Source organism: Hemitrygon akajei, chromosome 13 (assembly GCF_048418815.1).
Source record: "Hemitrygon akajei chromosome 13, sHemAka1.3, whole genome shotgun sequence".
In the NCBI taxonomy this organism is placed as follows: Eukaryota; Metazoa; Chordata; class Chondrichthyes; order Myliobatiformes; family Dasyatidae; genus Hemitrygon; species Hemitrygon akajei.
This window is the reverse complement of record NC_133136.1, coordinates 78,350,792-78,374,961: the sequence shown is the minus strand read 5'-3', so window position 1 is coordinate 78,374,961 and position 24,170 is coordinate 78,350,792. Positions and strand designations below refer to the sequence as shown.

Sequence of the window (24,170 nt, the reverse complement as noted above, 5' to 3'; positions counted from 1 at the left end):
TAGAACTCAGACAAACACTAGATTCTGCAGTGTGAAACCAATATCATTCATTTTGCCCCGGGTGAAAGGAATTTCCTGTTTGGTGAATGCCACAATATACAATCTTACAATATGACGTCACTTCACTCTGATTTACTGCATATACAGAACGGAATTAACTTACCATAATGATTGATGTTTGTGTCATGCGAAAACATGAGGAATAGCATTTGAAGAGGTCAAGTAATTTAGCTCCAATAAATGTAGACAGCGTGAAAGAGCGGTTTGCCAATGTGTCAGATCGCTAAAACTAGCAGGTCCTTTGCGTATTTAACTTGATGCATTCAAACCCAGAAAATAGGTGATTATTAAAGTGTGATACATGAGATTGTTCTTCATGCATACTTTAGATAAAGCTGAGCCCAGAATAAACAAACAATCTGACAGAGAAATTGAAGGCTCAGTTAGATTTCTTTCCTCTTTAACTCAGAGAATTCTCATCCCTGATAATGCTGGTAGAATACCTGGGATGGATGAAATGGCTCTCGAATGTTCAGTTAGCTGAGCCAGTCAGTATGAAGAAATAGCATTTACATACAATCACTTAGAGATGAAAATAACTTGCTGTCTTCCACAATCTCCTGCATTGGTGTCACTGATCACACACAATGCTCCTGGGAATTGCAATCAAGAGATGAACAATGTTCAGATGACATTCATTTATTCATGATAGAGTCAGAATGAAATTTCTTGTTTTCTGGTAGCAGTACAGTGTAAGACTTTAAAAGTACTACAAGTTACAAAAAAAGTAAATAGTGCAAAAGGCGATTATCCCCGTTATCAGTGACAGATGTAATCAGTCAGAAAGCTCTCGGCAGTACATCTATACACTTGCCAGAGTCACTGTTCATTGAAGCTTTGTCAATCAGAAAAATAGTGCAAAATATTTACTTTGATAGACAGGATATTTTATAGACTGAGTTTAATAGAGAGAATTCGTACCCAAGTATTTTGCTTTCAATTTCAATTGCCTTCTAGTGGAAATTTCCAGAATCCACTTTGATAATATTTGGGAGATATACAGACCTGTGCACTGTAGAAGGCTGTGTATCCTCTGTATGGTGCAGAGGTCTGTGTGCCCATTATACACTGTAGAGGGCTGTGTACCCGTTATACACTGTAGGGGGATGTGTAGCCGTTATACACTGTAGAGGGATGTGCACCCGTTATACACTGTAGGGGGATGTGTACCCGTTATACACTGTAGAGGGCTGTGTACCCGTTATACACTGTAGGGGGATGTGCACCCGTTATACACTGTAGAGGGCTGTGTACCCCTTATACACTGTTGGGGGATGTGTACCCGTTATACACTGTAGAGGGATGTGTACCCATTATACACTGTAGAGGGATGTGCACCCGTTATACACTGTAGGGGGATGTGTACCCATTATACATTGTAGAGGGATGTGTACCCATTATACACTATAGGGGGATGTGTACCCGTTATACACTGTAGAGGGCTGTGTACCCGTTATACACTGTAGAGGGATGTGTACCCGTTATACACTGTAGAGGGATGTGTACCCATTATACACTGTAGAGGGACGTGTACCCGTTATACACTGTAGGGGGATGTGTACCCGTTATACACTGTAGAGGGACGTGCACCCGTTATACACTGTAGGGGGACGTGTACCCGTTATGCACTGTAGAGGGACGTGTACCCGTTATACACTGTAGAGGGACGTGTACCCGTTATACACTGTAGAGGGATATGTACCCGTTATACACTGTAGGGGGATGTGTACCCGTTATACACTGTAGAGGGATGTGTACCCATTATACACTATAGGGGGCTGTGTACCCGTTATACACTGTAGAGGGATGTGTACCCGTTATACACTGTAGGGGGCTGTGTACCCGTTATACACTGTAGGGGGATGTGTACCCGTTATACACTGTAGAGGGATGTGTACCCATTATACACTGTAGAGGGATGTGTACCCGTTATACACTGTAGAGGGCTGTGTACCCGTTACACACTGTAGGGGGCTGTGTACCCGTTATACACTGTAGAGGGATGTGTACCCGTTATACACTGTAGAGGGCTGTGTACCCGTTATACACTGTAGGGGGATGTGTACCCATTATACACTGTAGAGGGACGTGTACCCGTTATACACTGTAGGGGGATGTGTACCCTTTATACACTGTAGAGGGACGTGCACCCGTTATACACTGTAGGGGGACGTGTACCCGTTATGCACTGTAGAGGGACGTGTACCCGTTATACACTGTAGAGGGATGTGTACCCGTTATACACTGTAGAGGGCTGTGTACCCATTATACACTGTAGAGGGCTGTGTACCCGTTATACACTGTAGGGGGATGTGTAGCCGTTATACACTGTAGAGGGATGTGCACCCGTTATACACTGTAGGGGGATGTGTACCCGTTATACACTGTAGAGGGCTGTGTACCCGTTATACACTGTAGGGGGATGTGCACCCGTTATACACTGTAGAGGGCTGTGTACCCCTTATACACTGTTGGGGGATGTGTACCCGTTATACACTGTAGAGGGATGTGTACCCATTATACACTGTAGAGGGATGTGCACCCGTTATACACTGTAGGGGGATGTGTACCCATTATACATTGTAGAGGGATGTGTACCCATTATACACTATAGGGGGATGTGTACCCGTTATACACTGTAGAGGGCTGTGTACCCGTTATACACTGTAGAGGGATGTGTACCCGTTATACACTGTAGAGGGATGTGTACCCATTATACACTGTAGAGGGACGTGTACCCGTTATACACTGTAGGGGGATGTGTACCCGTTATACACTGTAGAGGGACGTGCACCCGTTATACACTGTAGGGGGACGTGTACCCGTTATGCACTGTAGAGGGACGTGTACCCGTTATACACTGTAGAGGGACGTGTACCCGTTATACACTGTAGAGGGATATGTACCCGTTATACACTGTAGGGGGATGTGTACCCGTTATACACTGTAGAGGGATGTGTACCCATTATACACTATAGGGGGCTGTGTACCCGTTATACACTGTAGAGGGATGTGTACCCGTTATACACTGTAGGGGGCTGTGTACCCGTTATACACTGTAGGGGGATGTGTACCCGTTATACACTGTAGAGGGATGTGTACCCATTATACACTGTAGAGGGATGTGTACCCGTTATACACTGTAGAGGGCTGTGTACCCGTTACACACTGTAGGGGGCTGTGTACCCGTTATACACTGTAGAGGGATGTGTACCCGTTATACACTGTAGAGGGCTGTGTACCCGTTATACACTGTAGGGGGATGTGTACCCATTATACACTGTAGAGGGACGTGTACCCGTTATACACTGTAGGGGGATGTGTACCCTTTATACACTGTAGAGGGACGTGCACCCGTTATACACTGTAGGGGGACGTGTACCCGTTATGCACTGTAGAGGGACGTGTACCCGTTATACACTGTAGAGGGATGTGTACCCGTTATACACTGTAGAGGGATATGTACCCGTTATACACTGTAGGGGGATGTGTACCCGTTATACACTGTAGAGGGATGTGTACCCATTATACACTATAGGGGGCTGTGTACCCGTTATACACTGTAGAGGGCTGTGTACCCGTTATACACTGTAGGGGGATGTGTACCCGTTATACACTGTAGAGGGATGTGTACCCATTATACACTGTAGAGGGATGTGTACCCGTTATACACTGTAGAGGGCTGTGTACCCGTTATACACTGTAGAGGGTTGTGTACCCGTTATACACTATAGGGGGATGTGTACCCGTTATACACTGTAGAGGGACGTGTACCCGTTATACACTGTAGAGGGCTGTGTACCCGTTATACACTGTAGAGGGATGTGTACCCGTTATACACTATAGAGGGATGTGTACCCATTATACACTGTAGAGGGCTGTGTACCCGTTATACACTGTAGAGGGATGTGTACCCGTTATACACTGTAGAGCGAAGTATATCCATTATGTAGTGCAGTGGATTATGTACTCACTGTATGCCGTTATTTGGAGAATCCAATTCTTCTTTACATATAGTTCCAGCCCTCAAATATCTGCATGTAAACTCTATCCTTCTCAATATCTCTAGAGTACTCTTTTCCCCAGCCAGAATATAATTCTTAATATTTCTCCCTCTGTGGGAAGAGGGAGACACAAAGCAAGAAATTATAGGCCATTTAGCCTCACATCTATCTTTGGGAAACTGCTGGAATCTATTATTAAGGAGCCAATATTAGGACATTTAGACGACAATGGTGAGACCACACTCTCCATAATTAAGGATGAATACGTTGGGATGGAGACAACAAAGAGATGGTTTGTTTCTGGGATTAAAGGATTGACGTATTAAAAAGAGTTTGGGTTGTTTGGATTATTGAAGACTCAGTGATGATCTTGATTATGATTATCAAGATTATGCCAGGGCGGGGGTTAACAGAATTCATGCTGAAACAATATTTCCCCTAGTGGGCGTATCTCCATCTGGGAGGATGTAATTTCAGAATATTGGGCTCATTCAGTTAAGGTGGAGTTCAGTGGGAAATTCTTCTCTCAGGTGGTGATGAATTTTCTGTCCTTGAGAGCTGTACCCTAACGTGTAGATCACTTATGATCTTATTGAATTGTGGAGCAGATACAAGGGGCATGTGACCATGTGTTGTGGTCTTGCTATTCTTTTATATCAATTGTCCTTAATTCACAGATTTTTTGAACTACAGGATTTTTGTCTTTTATTTGTAGACCAATATACTTAAAATGAATATTTTTCTACACAAATGGAGCATAAATGTATTTTCCAGACCCCAGTGAGGTGAAGGAGCGTGCAGTGAATTGAGCCCCAGTGAGTTTAAACTGAGCACTTAAAAATCGCCACATTGAGTGTAAAAGGAGCATTAAAAACAGATTCCTGGTCTGTTTAATAGGAATGCAGGAAACAAGGCCCTGGTATGTTCAAAGAGAGCACAGAACATGGAGCTCTGTTGAATTTAAAGAGAGTGCAGGAAGTAGGGCCACAGTGAATTTAAGAGGACAATGAGAAACAGCATTTTGTGAGCCAGATGCCAAGCCACTGGAATTTCCAAACAATCAGAAGGAGGATTTTCTTGCAAATAATGGGTTACCTTGAAATAATGTTCAAGATACTTTTTTCTTCTTCCACCTGTCCCTTATATATTTCAGAAGATCCTTTTGACCTCAGTATTGCTTTCTATCAAGACTGATGGTCCATGGTTTTCCAACCTTTCTATATCTCTCAGGTCTCTGGCCGTCCTTCTTATCCTCCTTCCATGGCTCGGAGGTTTTCCTTGTGACCCATTGACAAGAGCTATTCATGAAGAAGACTGTCTTGCGCACCTCACGGGTTTAACCTGATGTTCTTAGAATCATTAAGTTAGATTTTACAAATTTGTGCCTTGGCTATGGAGTGCTTGTTAAGAATATAGCTGAACAAGCCAACTCCCTCCCAGAACTTCCCATCCATTTAAACTCTGATAACTTCTGCACTCAAACTCCCAGTTTGTGCTCTTTCTACAAAATGCAGAAGTATAAAATATTCCCTATACTCTAATGATCTGGCAATATCGCTCTCCATACGACTTGTCTGGATAATTGCTGTTTGGTAATGATGGCAGATGGTTAGTGTTCTCGTTCTCAGTTCTTAATCAGCACCACTCTTGGCTGGTTCAGCAGTCAGAACAGCTCAGTGAAAGTGCCATTTACCAACTGTAGAAATATAAATGTACTTTCTTAAGCACTACCATACAATCCTTGTCAAGTACAGGTGTTGAGTCAAACCAAAAATTTGATTTTGGTAATGGTGTCGGAGACTAATGGTTAGTGAACAGGGACATGAAAGCCATTAATTCATAATTTTAATGGTCAGATATTACCGTTCAGGGTAATTTGTAACACCTGCCTATTCTTGCTCTAATTTGCTGCCTCTATGTGGTATAGTTATTCTACAGCTAGCTGTTAAGGTGTAAATTTTTATTTCCACTGATGGATCTAATCCCCTGCCTTATTTTGAATACACCTGGTGTTCATTAGCTTGAAATCAATACAATGAAATTTGGATAGGTGCTGTTGTAGGTGGGTCCATCAGATAACACTGAATGGAGGCAAAAAGAAAAAATATGTCCCAATATATTTCCTCCTTGTCTGTACACTCATTTTGGGCCTGGGAGCTTTTAGTATCTAGGGCTACTAGAGTATCTAGGCTTATTTACATTTCTTTTCAATCTGATCAGAATTACTGTGACTATTACTGGAGAATAGTATTACATATGCATGTTGAGAAGATGTAGAAGTACTTCCAGTACAGAAGCCATTGTAAATCCCCAGCTGCCATTTAACAGGCTGCTTTCAGTCAGCACACACATGCTTTTATAATTTATTGTGCAGAGCAGCTGACAAAATGTGAACAAGTTGTTAGTTTGTAGTATGAGATGTGCAGATGTTGATTACATCCAGGGGTAAAAATGACAAACACCACATTTAGTTTCTGTTACGCATTGTTGGGTTAACAATGGGGAAAGGCAAAACTTAGCACAATGGGACTTGCCAAAATAATGGCAAAATTGTTGAATTAGAATTAAAAGAAGATAAAATGCAATATATTTTTGCATCTGAAAAGTGCATTAGCCTCAACTTCTTTCTGGTTTACGTATATTGACTAGCTGGATAGTACAGAACATTTACTTCTGGAAGTGACTGTGGTGTAGTCCAAACTTGCCTGAAAACTCTTCTGTAAACAAAATTTTCCAAGAACCGAACAGGTTTTTTTTTGGCAAGTGTTCTTTATTCCGATAGACTGGAATTTTTTAACTGAAGGAATAGGATCATAGGAGTAGTAGCCGTGTAACTGTGGTCTCTTTAGATTCCTTCAGAATGGAACTTCCCACTGTATGTATTAATTTACCATATCAATCTTTACATCTCGAGAAAGAGAAATTATGTTGTGTGCTTCCTTGCCAAATGAAATCTCTTATTCTTCTGTCAAGGACTTGGACATTGTTTAATGGAGACCTCAGTATGTAAAACTTCAAGTGTCTGTGATATCTGCCTTTTCAAGTTAATGGTATTGAAGTAATTGCAATATCTCAGATGTTGTGTTGTCACTATTCTGCCCTGCTCTGTTTACAGTAATCCACTATGTTCTAACAATTTTCGTTATCTGTAGCCCTCTCGCATAGTGGATTACAGAATATTGAAATGGAATGTGGTCATTTGGTCTGACGAGCCTTCGTCAGGTCTTTGAAAAATTTATTTGTTAGCCCCAGCTTTTCACAATATATCTGCAGTTTTTCCTTTTGATGTTTTATCCAGTTCCCTTTAGAATTTGTTATTGAATTATATCCCGCCACCTTTTCAGTCTATGCATTCCAGATCATGGTGACTTGCTGTGCTGAACAAATTCCCTACATCCTCCCACAAGCTTTCTTTTGGCAATTACCTTCAAGTTGTGCCCCCTGCCAGTGGATACAGCTTCGCTCCATCTACTCCGTCAAAACTATTCTATGCTTCCTGTTATCCACTTCTCTTGTCAAGTAAGCCATTCTCAGGTGTTGGATTGTAGTGATCACACATAGAGCCTTCAGTGTAAGATGAAAATAAGCAATGCTGCTGCATTCAGCAGGGTCAGTCAAAATCCAGACGTCCCACCTCTCCTAGAAGTTCCGGGAGTCTCACGCATATTGATAGCGGCTCCCTAATGCCCGCAAATTATATACAATATCCCAGAAATCGATTTTTTTGAGAGCGAGTGAGTGAGGGGGTTAGAGAGAGAGAGACAGAGAGAACGAGTGACAGACGTAGCGAGAGAGTGACAGAGAGAGCATCCTGATTGGTCTCTCTTTGTGCTAAGTAGGCCTATCAGTTTTCTCTGTGGGCGGGCCTTACAGTCGACCTCTCTCTCTCTTTCATTGTCCATCAGTTCAGTTTAGTGTCCTGCAGCGCCATGGCAGAATGTTTCCAAAAAAAAGAAAATATAAAACGTAATTCACCCCAGACTACACTAAAGTGTACCCCTGCCTAATAGGGGTAAAAAATAATGACAGTGTTGCTCGCTGCGCTGTTTACACCAGTGACTTTTCTATTGCAAAATTATCAAATTCATTGACACAGACTGCTATGAAGTTGAGACTTCCGGCAAAATGCTCCAAGCTGCCAAGCAAGCCACATCACAGTACAAGGAAAGTTTGCAGATGAAATAGAAAAGCTATTTCCATTAGCATTGAGACTGCCAACAAAATACTCAACAAGGAGTATATATATATGTGTGTGTGTGTGTGTGTGTAAGTAGTTTCAATATGTGATCAAATAAATTGTTAAGTTCTTTCATAATCAAATGCCCTGTATACATACACCCTTGGAGGTCGACTGTGGGGGGGGGGGGTGGATATGGGATTGAGGGGGGCAGGGGTGGTGGTGCTACCTCCCTGAAATGAGTTTTTGCAGGATAGGATGTCTGAAAATCTAAGTAGAGAATTAACAAATTAAGATGGCAAATGAAATCCTTCAGCAGAAATGAAAACATACAACGTAGGAGTGGGTACACACATACTTTTGCATGCATGCAGGATATGGTTAAAAGGCTGAGATTATTGAGAAATAAGATGTGCAGTAAAAAAAACCAAGTATAATTTCCAAAATCCTGTTCTCCTGTCTATATCTGTCGAAGTTACAAAGAAGCTTCTCTTTAATGATGTATCGATATTACATCCAAATACAGCCAGTGAATGTTATTAATTCCTTGAGACAAATTTATTGCATTTATCAATACGTTACAGGGAAAATCAACATTGAAAGCAGTTTAATATTGTGAAACCCAATTTTTCACATGAGCTGTGAGACAATTTATCTGGTCAATCCCAGGCCAGATTAAAACTGAATACCAGTGATTTGCTGCGTGATTAGTCCCTGTTTTGAGATTTCATGGAGGTCAAAAGGAGATGCAATATTCTCATAGTGGAATTTGGTAGGATGAGTTGCCTCATTATCAGTAGTCAGCTCACAGTCAAAGTAATGAGCTTTGCTGCTTCTGCTATCTTAATTCCATATTCTACCACTTAGTCTCATCCATTCTCTGTACAGCAGGTGTTATATTTTCAGAAAACAATTAAAACAATGTTTTCTTTCAACTAGTGGTTCCTGTACTAGGTAGGCATTTAAGACCGACCCTGGAAAACTGTTTTGACAGCATAACATAGTTCATTCCAAGTTTCAGGCAGGCAGTGAAATCAATTCTGTGGCAACTTAGTAAATTTGTTTACAGTGATTTACTGGATTGCAGAAAACTGGCTAATATCACTTGGGTCTAATGTTTCCCAGATGTTATGCATGATCATAGAAATTAAGTTTAAATTTGACCCATAAAAATGAACTGAATGCAGAAGCTATGAAATTTCCTATTGGCACTCTTCTCAAGGTTGGAAAAGTCCTTGGTGCAGACGATCTACCTAACTAGCATTTGCCGCAGGATCGCATTCTCTGTTTGCTCAGTTTACTGGAGCAATTCCGATCACCTGGTTGAATGGCAGCAGAGCCGCAACATTTTGCTGAACATCAGAACATCTAAAGAGCTGATTGTTGACCTCAGGGAGGGAAAGGAGGATAAGCATGCACCAGTCCATACTGGGAAATCAGTGGTGGAGAGAGTCAGCAGCTTTAAATTCCTGGATGTTGTTATATCAGATGACCTAACCGGGTCATAGTATGTAGATGCAATCATAAGGAAATTGTGCCATCACCTTGATTTCCATCCATCATGGGGGACCTGTACTACCCTAGACATGCTCTCTTCTCATTGCTGCCATCAGGAAGAAGGTACAAGAGCTTCAGGACTTGCACCACCAGGTTCAGAAATTATTATTACCCCTCACCATTCAGGCTCTTGAACCAAAGGGGATAACTTCACTCAACTTCACTTGCTTCATCATTGAAATTTTCCTGCCACCAATGGACTCACTTTCAAGGACTCTTCAGCTCATGTTCTCGATATTTATTTATTTATTGTTATTATTGTTTCTTCTTTTGTATTGGCACAGTCCATTGTTTGCAGTCTGGTTGAACCCAGTAATTGGGTAGTCTTTCATTGATTCTGTTATCGTTATTATTCCATAGATTTAGTGAGTATGCCCACAAGAAAATAAATCTCACGGTTGTATCCTGTGACATATGTACTTTGATAACAAATTTAAATTTACTTTGAACTTTCTTAGCAGGTTAAGAAGGTTCAGCTTATCATCGAGCTCCCTTTCAAACTTCTACAGATGCTTTATTGAACGTGTCCTGACTGGTTGCTATGCTTTGGCTTGGCAGTTCAGTATACAGGAACATAAGAAGCTGCCGAGAGCAGCAGCCTCGATGATCACACAGTCGGGAAACTTTGTCCATACTGAGTGGGGGGGTCATTCAGCTTCAGGCCAGCTTTTTGTGTTCAGGGCACCGAATCCCCAGTGATGGCGGCAAAACTGTGGTGGCAGTGAGATCTCAGGATTGTGGCCCAGCCATAGGGAATCATTAACTCATACCAGACATAAAATGTGAGCCCCCTGTTCCCACTTTGTCTGCTTGCAACCGCATAAGTAGCAGTTTAAGAAAAGGACTTCAATTTCTTTAAAAAAAAACATAGTACGCACTGGGAAAAAAAGAACTTGCAGACACAGCTGGCTCAACGCCACCCGGAAAGGCCTGTGTGTTTACAATTTTATATCTGCTGTGTGGGTAGGGTTGGGATGAACCCTTGATCACAAGAGCTTTGAGTACCTGTCCTCTGTCCACAATGCCTATCCTGAGCTCTCAGTTGCAAACCTTTTCAGTCCCTTTCCCATTCTCACACCAACTTATCTGATCTCAACTGTCAGGGTGAGGCCGAAAGCAAACAAGAATGAGAATCAGGTTTACTGTCACTCAACAATACAGTGCAAAGTCATTAAAAAAGCTAAATAAATAAATAATGCAAGAAAAGAGGAATAATAATGTAGTGTTCATGGACCATTCAGAAATCTGATGTTGGGGGGTGGGGGAGAAACTGTTTTGTATTGTTGAGTGTAGGCATTAAAGTGTGGATCTTCAGGCACCTGTCGTCGTCTTTGTTGTGGGTATCCCTTGAGGTCGAGGATGATGGTCTCTGTTGATCTATTTATGGGCTCTCAAGTGGCTTATGAGTTCAATCTTGGCTTTAAAAGTTCTTCTGCATTCAGGACAGGTAGTTCCAGATAGGGCTTTGTTTGTTGCTGCCTCTCTTTACATTTTCTTCTCTCTTCTTCTAATTCTGCACATCTGTTGGCTTCGCAAGTTGCTGTTCCTTCTCGGATGATGGCTTGCCAGAGTTTCCTGTCTTTGGCATCGGTTTCCCAATTGTCGATGTTACATTTCTTCATTTTGGCTTTTAAGACATCTTTGAATCTCTTCTATTGTCCACCTCTATTACGTTTGCCTTCTTTAAGCTGGGAGTAAAAGATTTGTTTTGGCAGATGTACGTCTTTCATCCGAACAACATGACCGCTCCACCTTAGTTGGTTCTTGATGACGTAGGCTTCAATGCTCATTGTTTTTGCTTCATTCAGCACGCTGATGTTGGTTCTTCTATCTTCCCAGCTGATATTTAAGATGTTTCGAAGACAGCATTGATGGAACTTTTCAAGTGCCGCTCAGATGTCATCAGTATGTTGTCCAGGTTTCTAATGCATACAGGAGTGTTGGGATCACCACTGCTTTGTACACTAACATTTTGGTGTCTGTTCGGATGTCATGATTATGAAAGACTCTTGTTCGGAGACATCCGAAAGCTGTTCTAGTGCATTTAAGATGATGTTGGATCTCATCATTAAGTCGACATTGGAGGACAATCTTCTCCGTGGATTGTCACCTTGTCATGTTGGAGAAGCTTGTGTGGTCCTGAGATCAGGCACTTGTATCTTCTTCCTGATGGTAGTAAGAAGAGAGCATGTCTCACATCATGAGAGCCACCTTCTTGGGAACCACCTCGTGAAGATGTCTTTTATTTTGGGGAGGGTTGTGCCTGTAATGGAGGAGGTTGAGTTTACAATCCTTTGCCGCCTCTTGTGATCCTGTGAATTGGAGCCTCCCTCCCAGGCTTTGATGCAGCCAGTTAGAATACACTATGGTGTACCTCTAGAAGAAATTGCAAGGGTCTTTAGGGACATATAAAATGTCCTCAAAATTCAAATGCAGTAGAGCTGCTGGTGTGCCTTCTTTGTGATGGCATCAATGTTTTGGGCTCAGGATAGGTCCTCTCAGATGTTAAGCTGCTCACCCTGTCCACCACTGACTCCTCAGTGAAGATCAGTGTGTGTTCTCTCAATTTCCCCTTCCTATAGTCTACAATCAATTCCATGGTGTTGCTGATGTTGAGTGAGACACAACTCAACCAGCCGATCTTTCCCTCTCCTGCACACCTCTTCATCACCATCTGAGATTTTACCAACAACTGTGGTGTCATCTGTGAATTTTTAGATGGCGTCTGTGCTATGCTTAGCCTCATGGTTAAAAGTGCAGAGAGCATAGACCCATGGGTTAAGTACGCATTTTTGAGGTGCTCCTGTGATGATTGTCAGCGAGGAGAATATGCCATCCATCAAGAATAGCACCTTACATTCCATCTGAGTAGTCCTCAGCCAAACAGCATGAAAAATGAATAAACACGAGGAAGTCTGCAGATGCTGGAAGTCCAAAGCAACCCACACAAACTGTTGGAGGAATTCAGCAGGTCAGGCAGCATCTATGGAAATGAATAGATGGTTGACGCTTGAGACCCGTCTTCAGAACTGAATTGAATTCTCAGTTTCAGGTAATTCATGCGCACTCTGATCATTTATTTTTTCATCTGATCAACCCAGGTCCTCTTGATTCAACCCTCCCGCCCCGCCTTCGATCAAGTTCCTCCTTCTCCACCAACCTATTAACCCATATTAATCTATTCTCCATCACCCTATTAACCAGTTTCTTCCCCTCTCCATCTGCTCATCATCCACACCCTCTTCCCACTTAGTGCCATTTGCCTAACTCTCCCCTCACTATCCCTGTCAGCCCAGGAATCCCTTCCTTATCTTGGTCATGTTTAACTCATCTCTTTGTTTACTTATCAAATTCCAGGAACTGCAATTTCTTTTTGCCTCCATCAGCCCCCTCTCAGCCCCTGTTGCTGTTTCTTTCCCTCATCTGCTCATCAACTCCCCCTTCCCTGTAGGGAACTACCACTTGCCCACTTCTGCCTCACTCCTCTCTTTTATCACTTTAGACTCATCAATCGCCTCAAACTATTTTGCATTGTTATGACATGTAAATAAGCCTAACTGAAGAGTTCCATAAATTGCCCTGCAATTTGTGATTCACATTTATTAAAGAAACTACTTGAGGTCAGCTTGCCAGCTCCTTCATCGCTCCTACCCCTCATTTCCTTATATTAACAATATCCCCTCAAATTCAGGATCTTGGCCCAAAATAGACCTTTGCCTCCACAGATGCTGCCTGACCTGCAAAGCTCCTCTAGCAGTTTGGTTTTTGCTTCACAGCTAAGAATACATTGACTAACAGCAAGACCTGCCTCCTTTTTTAACTGGATGCATTCCAATTTGCAGTTTTGAAACAGTGTTCAACAAATGTGTACATACCCTGCTACCTAATGGTTCTGATGCAACTGGTCATATAACAGGTTGGCAATCTAAAGAGCATTGAGCTTTTGCTGTGGCTCCTGAAAGCTGGCTGGGGGAGTGAGGTGTGTGGGTGCATGTGTTGACAGGGAACAAATCTGCAATTGAAACGGGTCAGTATCCCCAAAGTGATAATGAGGCCTATGGGTGAAATGTTAGCCAGCTGCTGTTTCATCGTACTTATTCAATTCGTCTCTCTACAGCATTGCATCATTTCATTTGACATTCTGATTACAGGCCATTCTCAGGTAGCAAACAGGTTCCATTTTTACTGATATCGGAAAGTTGATTTTTGTCCATAAATCATAAAATACACAAAAATCACTCCGTAATGTAACCATAACTCCACAGTATTGGAATGAATGGCATCAAAGACACAGAAGACTGTCAAGTAAATAACGATTTCTAAAAGTAAAGAGAATGCAGAAACTAGTTGTGCCATTTATAGGATTAAATTATGTCAGAATTTTTGAACTTAATAATATTTTGGGAGCTCCGTTGTATGTAGCTTGGGTCTGTAAGTTGGATGTTCTTAACCTGGGGATAGACTGTAAAGAGTTCAGCTACCAAAAAGAAGAAAGACTGCACAACCAGAAACCACTTGGCTGTACAAATGGCAGCTACACAATTTAATGACAGTCTACAAAGCAAGATTCCAGCTTTCATCATTTAAGATAGCCCAGAGTGAAATCTCACTATGAATCATAATTCTGCACTATCCCATTCTTTAGACCATGCAGAAATAGGTTAAATATAAAAATCACTTTAGGTGTAATACCTCATAGCTCTTGTGGCAACATGCTTGTTAAGCCATAAACTTCAGGTATGTTATATACTAGCCTTTAAAGGACATAGATAAAGCCTACAGACATACTCAAAGACAATACAATGTATGATCATATATTCTACAATTAAAATATTAATATTTTCTTGAAAGCTGTACTGTAGTGCACCTTGTTGGTGTTTCACTGAAGGAATGTATTTTCAATAACAAATGGTATTTTCTCCACAGACGTCTGGAACAAAACTCAATCAAGTCCATTCCCCCTGGAGCCTTCTCACCCTATAAGAGGTTGCGAAGAATGTAAGTAGCAGGAAAAAAACCTGAAGATGATTATTCAAATTGTCCCCCATGACTAAAACTAACAACACAACAAATTGTGATGGCAGGATATAGCTCAAATCTGTAAATAAGCTTTTCAGCTTATAAAGCATTTTATAATGTTTCCTTCTTGAAAATGAATGATGGAACAGATGCTATCCTAAATTTCTCTACAGACCACCCTATCTTACAGCTCCCTTCTTTGCCCAAAGACTGTTTCTGCTTCAGCCCCAGTATTGTTCCGTAGATGCCAATGGCCCAGTAAATACAGCCCATTCTTTATGAGGTGGAAGCTTAACCCCTCCTGCAGGATGGTGGGCTGAAAATTTAAAATAACATGTAAAACACTCTGTCTCTAACTTCTCAGCTTTAGATGGCGTTGGATGGGAAAGGGTTATGATACTGAACAACCAGTTTGTTCTCAAGAGGCAGGCCAGTAAATTAAAAAAAGATGACATTTTCTTTGACTTTTAGTTCATTACCCCTGGACTTGGAAAGCACAGTTTAGTTGTTAAATTCTCTTTGAGCAGAGGTGAGGAGCCAGGAGGAGGCTGAATGCTTCATCATCACCGTTTCAGTCTGATGTCCCTGATGTTGACCTGCTAATCACAATCTCTCTATCTAATCCTCGTCAAGTATATTCACCTTAGCCTTGCATCCACTGTGCCTCAACTTGTCAGCAGCCCTGCAGCAGTACAGCCACACCCCATGTCCTGTCCCCCTTCAGCCCTGATTCCCACGTGCCTCCATGGGTATATTGGAGTTATTTGTCTCAGAAGCTGTAGCAGCAGATGCTACCTCAGATTTCACTAGCAGATGTTACAGATCAGAAAACCCCTCCCAGTCTATTCATATTAAATCCTTCTGCATTCAATGTCATCAACCCCTCAAGATTAATCAATAAGCTCTAAGACCTTGGCCTCAATACCTTCTTGTGCAATTGGATCCTCAATTTCCTAACTTGCAGACCCCAGTCAGTTTGGATAGGCAGCATTGCCTCCACAGTCTCCATCTGCACCGGTGCACCACAAGGCCGTGTGCTTAGCCCCCGCTCTACTCGCTTTACACGTGTGACTGTGCAGCTATGCACAGCTTCAGTGGCATTTTCAAGTTTGCTGATAGAAATCATGGAGGCCGAATCAAAGGTTGTGACGAATCAGCATATAGAAGGGAATTTGAGAATACGGCTGAGTGGTGCCACAACAACCACCTCTCACTCAATGTCAGCAAGACCAAGGGTCTAATTATTGACTTCAGGAGAAGGAAACTAGAAGTCCATGAGCCAGTCCTCATCAGAGGATCAGAAGTGGAAAGGGTTAACAACTTTAAATTCCTTAATGTTATTTTGGAGGGTGTGTCCCGGACCCAGCATGGCAGTCCCTCTACTACTTTAGGACTTTGCAGAGATTTGGCATGACATGTAAAACTTTGACAAACTTCTATAGATGTGCAGTGGACAGTATATTGACTGGCTGCATCACGCCCTGGTATGGAAACACCAATGCCCTTGAACGGAAGATCCTACAAAAAGTGATGGATATGTTCCTGTCCATCATGGAAAAAGCCTTCCCCACCATTGGGCACATCTACGTAAAACGCTGTTGCACGAAAGCAGCTTCCACCATCAGGGACCCCACCACCCAGGACATGCTTTCTTCTCACTGCTGCCATCAGGAAGAAGGTACAGGAGCCTCAGGACTCACACCACCAGGTTCAGGAACAGTCACTACCCCTCAGCCATCAGGCTCTTGTACCAAAGGAGATAACTTCACTTGCCCCATCATTGAAATGTTTCCAATACTGTGGACTCATTTTCAAGAGTTCTTCATCTTAGGTTCTTGAAATTGATAGATAGATAGATAGATAGATAGATACTTTATTCATCCCCATGGGGAAATTCAACTTTTTTTCCAATGTCCCATACACTTGTAGCAAAACTAATTACATACAATACTTAACTCAGTAAAAAAAATATGATATGCATCTAAATCACTATCTCAAAAAGCATTAATAATAGCTTTTAAAAAGTTCTTAAGTCCTGGCGGTTGAATTGTAAAGCCTAATGGCATTGGGGAGTATTGACCTCTTCATCCTGTCTGAGGAGCATTGCATCGATAGTAACCTGTCGCTGAAACTGCTTCTCTGTCTCTGGATGGTGCTATGTAGAGGATGTTCAGAGTTTTCCATAATTGACCGTAGCCTACTCAGCGCCCTTTGCTTATGTATGTATTTATTATTATTATTATTATTATTATTATTATTTCTTTATTTTTCTATTTACACAGTTATCTTTTGCACACTGGTTGAACACAAATTGGTGCAGACTTCCATTGAGTCTGTTATGGTTATTATTGAGAATGCCCGCAAGACAATGAATCTCAGGGTGACATATATGTACTTCGATAATAAATTTATTTTGAAACTTTGTAGCACAGACATTCTGCTCTGACTGATGTCAGCTACCGTACTGTCTGCAAACTATTGCTCAGCACCTGCTTGTCCTTTGCACAAATTACTTCAGGAAGGTAGTATAATAAAGATGTTAATGAGCAGAAAGCCATCTGCTAGAGGAGCTCAGTAAGCCAGGCATCATCCACAGAGGGAAGGGAATGGTCAATGTGTTGGGTGGTGACCCAGTATAAAGGTGAGGTGGAAATGCGGCAAGGGCTGGAAGTAGATAGGTGGAGTGAGAGGGACGAAGGACAGAGGGAGCCAGGAGGGGAATGTGAGTTGGAGGGATATAGTCAGGAGACGGAGGTTGGAGTTGATAGGTGGGATCAGACCAAAAGGGAACAAAAAGAGTGGAAGGACCCAGGTGTGCTATGGAATTAAAAAGATGAGAGAAACTAAGGGATTGGTGAAAGAGAGGTGGTTGGGGGTGGGGGGAAGGTACACAGAGAATGAGAGTTTCCAAAAGTTGGAAAATTCGTTTTTGGTTTGCAGACTACCCTGACAGATTCTGAGGTTTTGCTCTTCTAGTTTGCATTTGGCCTCGCCTGGCCCTGAGTGAATTGGGCCTTTTCTCCTTGGAGTGATGGAGGATGAGAGGTGACCTGATAGAGGTGTATAAGACGATGAGAGGCATTGATCGTGTAGATAGTCAGAGGCTTTTTCCCAGGGCTGAAATGGTTGCTAGAAGAGGACACAGGTTTAAGGTGCTGGGGAGTAGGTACAGAGGAGATGTCGGGGTTAAGTTTTTTACGCAGAGAGTGGTGAGTGTGTGGAATGGGCTGCCAGCAACGTTGGTGTAGGCAGATACGATAGGGTCTTTTAAGAGACTTTTGGGTAGGTACATGGAGCTTAGAAAAATAGAGGGCTATAGGTAAGTCTAGTAATTTCTACGGTAGGGACATGTTCGGCACAAGTTTGTGGGCTGAAGGGCCTGTATTGTGCTGTAGGTTTTCTATGTTTTCTTAGCTACTTGTATGGAACACTGAGAATGCATAAAGTGGATAAACAATCGCTACTAACACCGGTGTTTTTTTGGGTGAAAATCAATATTTATTAAAGATGTTGATTTTCTTTTCAGTGACCTGAGCAACAATCACATTTCTGAAATCGCACCAGACGCTTTCCAAGGATTGAGATCACTTAACTCTCTGTAAGTTACTTTGAAGTTTTCTGTCTTCCCTTAGGTTGTGTCTCTCCTTATGAAATGTTAAAAGTTTAACAAAAATCTTGCTAATTGTGGATTCCCAATTACTTTTCTGTTCTAAGCTATAATTTATGCTAATTACACACAGACATCATAAACAAGATTATGTACATGCTTGACAGGCGGTTAGCCAAATATGACCATTTCAGATTTAAAGTACAGTTATTTACATTCTATTTATTTTGAATTAAACTAATTTGATGCCAAATTTCGAATGCAATATAGGCCTTCGAAAATCAAAGCCAGGGTGGAAGTGTGGGAAAGCAGGCTAGCTCAGATCTCACTGCACAATTTATTGTTCCACTAGGGCATTAGAGGAGCATATCTGAGCAAAGCCAAAGGCGGTTGCAAGCCACTAGAAATAACTTCAGCATCCTGGTGGCCACGCTGCCTTAGTGAGGCTGGTGCCTGAGGTTAGGGGGAATTTTACGCAAGCCAACATGAAAGGAAACTGGTGGCAGCCCAGCTTAGCGTGGTTTTTGGATTTGTACTGTTGATTCATTTCTCCCTCCCGTCCTCTTACAAAGGGATTAACCTCTCTCCAGGACATTGCTAATGCTTCTCCCTTGTACATTAACACTGGGGAAGCAGAATGTGTCCACTGTGCAGTTTCTCTGTGATAAGAACTGCCGCTTGGGAAATTCTCATCTTCGGTTCTGAATTTTAATGTGAAGAAATGGGCAACTGCTGGTCAGCATGTTCCAGAACAAATCAGTCTCAGACCTGGTTGGGTTTGTCTTACGTTTGGTGTTAATATAGCAACTCCTTTGCCAACTGCCATGCTGGGCTGCGTGAGGAAGCACTAGTGCTTTCGGCTCCTGGCATTAAAATAGAGCAGAAAGAGAAGGAGACACGGAAGCATTTTGCATTGAAGGAAAATTGTTAACGAACAAGCACGGAGATGGAGGCCAAGTAAGAGACGAGACAGAGGGAGCAGTGAAACAGACTGAAAATAAAATGGACTGAACGGCGCCCTTTCCCAAATAAAAAATGAGGAAGTCGAACAAAAGCCAATGTGCCTTTGTCCTGTTTAACAGTGTTTCTGTGCCCATTCTTTATTTTGCCCATATTGTTTTAACAGTTCCTGAAGAAAAGAGTCTGGTTTGACTTCCCCCTTCATTTATTTCCTGAGAACATGCATTACAGCAGGAATCGAGAGCTTATTGCATGGCACACTGAAGGCACAATCCCACATCCTGGCTTTGCAGTTCACCGTATGGCATTGCCCAAGGGAATCCAAAACCATGTTGTCTGTATTGAGGCGAGAATATTAATCAAAATACTTACTTTACAAAGTCTTTTTAAAATCTTCTCAAGAAGAATTTGGAGATTTTTTTCTTTAATGCATTGAACAATTATTAATTGGACAGCCTTTTCTGTTATGCACAGGCAAAGTCTTTGAGCTGCAGACTCACTCGTAAGTGGTTGGGCCTGTGTCAGGCTCCTCTGTAGCAGGTCTCATGCACACACAATTGTAAGAATAAACCACAGCAAAAGAGAACATCTTGCAGATTACAAATCCTTTCACTTGCAAATACTGTAAAAACCAGTTCAAATAAAAAGAGCCATTCGTTATCCTTTAGAGGCTTGCTCAGGCTCACGCGTTTGGAGCCAGGAAAACCACAGAGATTTAGTCTGCAGTGTGCTGGCAGGCTCCTTATTGCTGCGGTTTAAAGATGATTCTTTCAAGTGCTTCCCGTGGTACGGTGATAAACTTCCTTTCATGCAGAGCTTTCAGAATGCACCCTAATATCAGGTATGTGCCGCTCAACGTCCAAGATACGTTATGTGATTTGAATGTTGTGCGAACACCATGTTATATACTTTGCCTCTTGCTGCTGCTATCACTGGTTTCACTGCGTTTGGAAGCCATGATGCACTTTACGGTAATATTCTCGAAAGAAAATTAAACAGAGGGAGAACGCTACTACACTCAAGAGACACGCGATACATGAGATTGGTTATGTCTGCTACGTCACGTTCTTCGATCAGGACTATGGACGTATATGCGATTGGACGTTGTCTGAATGGATGTTAAGCAGCACACACCTAGTACCTAGCAACAGAAGCAGGCTGTGAAATAAGCCAATATCCAGTACTTCAGCCACCTTGCCATACAGCTGAAACAAACACCTATCTTCATGGACCAAAGGCAGGAATAAGGAGTTTGACCTGTGTCAGATAAAGCCACAGTATTTACATAGAGGAGAGAACTGGCTGTTCCTTAAACACAGTTTTATTTGCCTTTTGTCTGGGAATAGTTTCAATCCCGTCAAAGCAAATCAAGTTGTCCTCCTTTATGGTCCTGCAGCAACTTGAAAGGAAGTTTGGTAAGGTTTGTTAACCCACATATACAGAGCTAAAACAGATGAACTTGTAGGCTCGTGCAGTTAGTCCACAGTGGTCAGCTGGACGTCCTGGGGAAATCGCCTGATATGTTGTAAGTAAGCCAGTGTGCCACTCCCTTTCTGCCGCTGTCAGCACTGACTTCAACTTTACTATCCCTGGACCCTACAGGAAAGGTGGCCAACTTTTCCCCTTTACCATCCCTCTCCAGAACAACACCCCCCCCCCCAACCCCCACGAACCTGCAGCACCCCCCCACCCGAGCCTGCTTATAAATGAAGTTGAGAATGCAAGCACCAGAAGTGGTACAGGAATGCAGCCAGACAAAGCAATGATTATGACAAATGGGGTCCCTTGTGGATCATGTACAATACACAACTCTGCACTGCTTTCTCTTCACCACAGTACCTGGAATATTTCCAGAAAGTCGCCAAGTTTCAATGCCACACATCCCGCACTGCGATGAACCCTTTTCTGTCTGACCACCACCGTTCAGCCAATGGGTCAGAATGCTTTCATCACTGAGAACGCAGACTTACTGTAGGCCATTGAGAGTCCCGTCTCAGTTTCTAATAGAGCTTTAATTCTGAAAGCTTGACAATAGACCAGATGAGCACCAATTCAAAAGACACATGGTTTTGAAATTTTAAAAAGCACAAAATATTTAGTTACCACATTTTTAAGTTATGCTTGACCTTTATTGCAAGCAATTGAAAATTATTTTCATTGACATTACTGATGGAGTCGCATTAATGAGGCAAGACTGAGGCGGATATGGTTTGCATATTGGCATTTCCTTGACCAAAGTCTCCGAGGGGCTGAAAACAGCTGCTTTGATGTTCTGTGAAAGTTAATGTCATCAACACACACACAAAGCAAACTGTTAACAGCCCTGGAGACTTGGTGCTGCATTTAGTATTTGTTTTTGTTCATTATCCATTGCCTGTAATCTGTAGCTGTATTCCCAATACATAGCAGGCAAATTCTGCTCACTGCTGTTTACATAAAAGGGCCAGTGTTACTTTTCTATGTACTGGCCCATCATCCCTGACATACCCTCCTTTGCAAACTAGTCATAATATCACAGCTTAATCTTCAGGGACACTTGTAGCCATTTTAGACAATATTATTTTTATTGATTTGCCAAGTCTAATTTAACAAAGACACTTAGCAAGGTTGTGATTAAGTTCTGGAGAATTCACAGGTGACCGGATTGTAGATGGTGGCAGATTCCTTTTCAGGATCACTTTTCCTATATACATCAGTAAAAAATATCAATCAGTCCGTGATAAGGTTTCAGTAAATAGGTTACCTTAACTTTTCCAACAACAATTCAGTGAATAAGCTAAATGTAGATGGTTATGCAACATTTTGAAGAGATTTGCATATTGTACTGTGTAAAGTTGCTTTTTAAATTGCTTTGGAGACTTGAGAAGCATTGTGTTTCAGACCTATTCTTCATATGTTTTACTGACCAAAAAGGTGCTCAGTCCCTGTATGCACGCATACACAAGAATCACCTACACGCAGCACATTGGGGTGCCCTTGGCTCTATAGGCTGAACAGTGTGTTTTCATTTGAAGGCTGAGACTCGGCTTACCATCGATTCATTCACTGAAGCATATGAGAGGAATGGCCTTACAGTCAACATCTGCAAGGCAAAGGTCTTCTATTTGCTTTCCTCCACCATACAAAACCTCTCTTCAACAATTTAGAATTGCAATCGAACCATAATTAAACTGAACCATTTCCCATAACTTATAGGGCACTTCTAGCATACCAGACACTGATGAAATTCACCAACCAGCTTCCTTTCTATCTATAAATCTTCTATGCTATTAATTGAAAATATGTAAAGTAATTGTTTACCATTTGTCTCTGCATTAAAATCAATGGATAATTTGTTCTTCTGTCAGCTCCAACCTCGTGAAAGTCATTCAATTGGATTTTGTAGAGTAGGCACATGGGGATTGTCGCCATCTCCCTTTCCCATACTTGGCTCCTTGAGAAGTCATGTGCTGAACTGATATCTCGGAAGCAATGGCAGGCATAATGCTGGGCTTCCCTGCTCATCAATATGTGGATAAGTGCAGACACTCTTTTGTAAATCAAGGCTCTTTCATCATGGAACAGAAACAGCCTTTGCATGAAATGTGTGAAACAGAATCTAAAAAGTGGTACTGAAAATTCAGAAATAAAACAGATAGAATTGCTCTAAACTTGAGCTGAATTTCACAAGTAGGCGTGGTGGACACAGTGCAATGGTTATTAATAACATCAATAATAATATCGTGCCCTGTACAATACACAACCAGTGACTACTTTTTTAGTCCAGTACCATGAATGCTAACTGAAAGTTGGCAAGTTTCAATGCTATCATCACTGTCCCACACTCCTTTGAACTCTTTTATGTATGACTAGCACTGTTCAGCCAATGGCAAGTGCAAGTTTCAGTTTTAGCAGATAAAACTACAGTCTGGACAATGTGTAGGAGACTTTTTTTAGTTACAGCATCTTTTATGGTACTCTGTCTCGTTTGCCATTTTCACACAGATTGTTCCTTTACTTTGACTTCATTCTTTCTGTCAGTGTAGCAAGAGATTCCTCATTATTGGTTGCAATAATCCTTTTGCAAAAAAAAAGCATGCCACTCATAGCATTCCCCACCAATTTGTGATTTCACTCTCACTCCAGGCTCCCTGGTTCTATGAGAATACCATTAAGAGACACAAAATACATTAATTCTGGAAGAAGAGTCCCCAGTGTTTTTCAGAGGATCTAGCAAAGAACAGAAACTGCCAGTTTTGCCAGTGAAACCTGTTAACTGAGACCATGTGTATTTTAAATGCAATAAATTAATTTAACTGATAGGACAATTTCCTATTTCAGACTTACACATAAATCACAAATACCCTAAGGAGAAAAACAAAATCTGTGAAGTACTTCACAAGTTTAAAAAATACATTGAAAATACATGTGTTTGTTTCTTTACAGGTTGTGACTGACAGATGTTCTGATTTCTTTCCAGTGTGCTCTATGGAAATAAAATCACTGAGTTGCCAAAGGGCCTCTTTGAGGGACTCTTCTCTCTGCAGTTGCTGTAAGTACATCCTGCTTGCCTTTGTGTACCAAAACGGGAAAGTTGTCACCACAGCATTTCAACATTCCATTAAAACTCCTTCCATCTCTGGAAACCAGTGTCAGAGGGCAGTTAACCCTGGACAGAAGCTCCTGGAAAAATGGCTAGGTTTGAAAGGGACCTGGCATAAGTTTTTTTTTTGTGACTTTTCATGAGGGCTGGGAGAAATCCATCTTGATTCTCCTCTTGGTCACCTCTTCCTGACCAAGTTTAACA

At 41.8% G+C, this 24,170-nt stretch overlaps 1 protein-coding gene across 7 annotated transcripts in view; it reads left to right on the top strand.

Moving 5' to 3' along the window:
• Positions 1–24,170, top strand: part of slit2 (slit homolog 2 (Drosophila)) — a 421,836-nt gene that overhangs the window by 278,677 nt on the left and 118,989 nt on the right. For all 7 annotated transcript variants that reach the window (XM_073064928.1, XM_073064925.1, XM_073064926.1 and 4 more), the window contains exons 10-12: positions 14,725–14,796; positions 18,344–18,415; positions 23,844–23,915. In XM_073064928.1, coding sequence (XP_072921029.1) covers positions 14,725–14,796; positions 18,344–18,415; positions 23,844–23,915 — 216 coding nt within the window. The remainder of the gene's footprint in view (positions 1–14,724; positions 14,797–18,343; positions 18,416–23,843; positions 23,916–24,170) is intronic.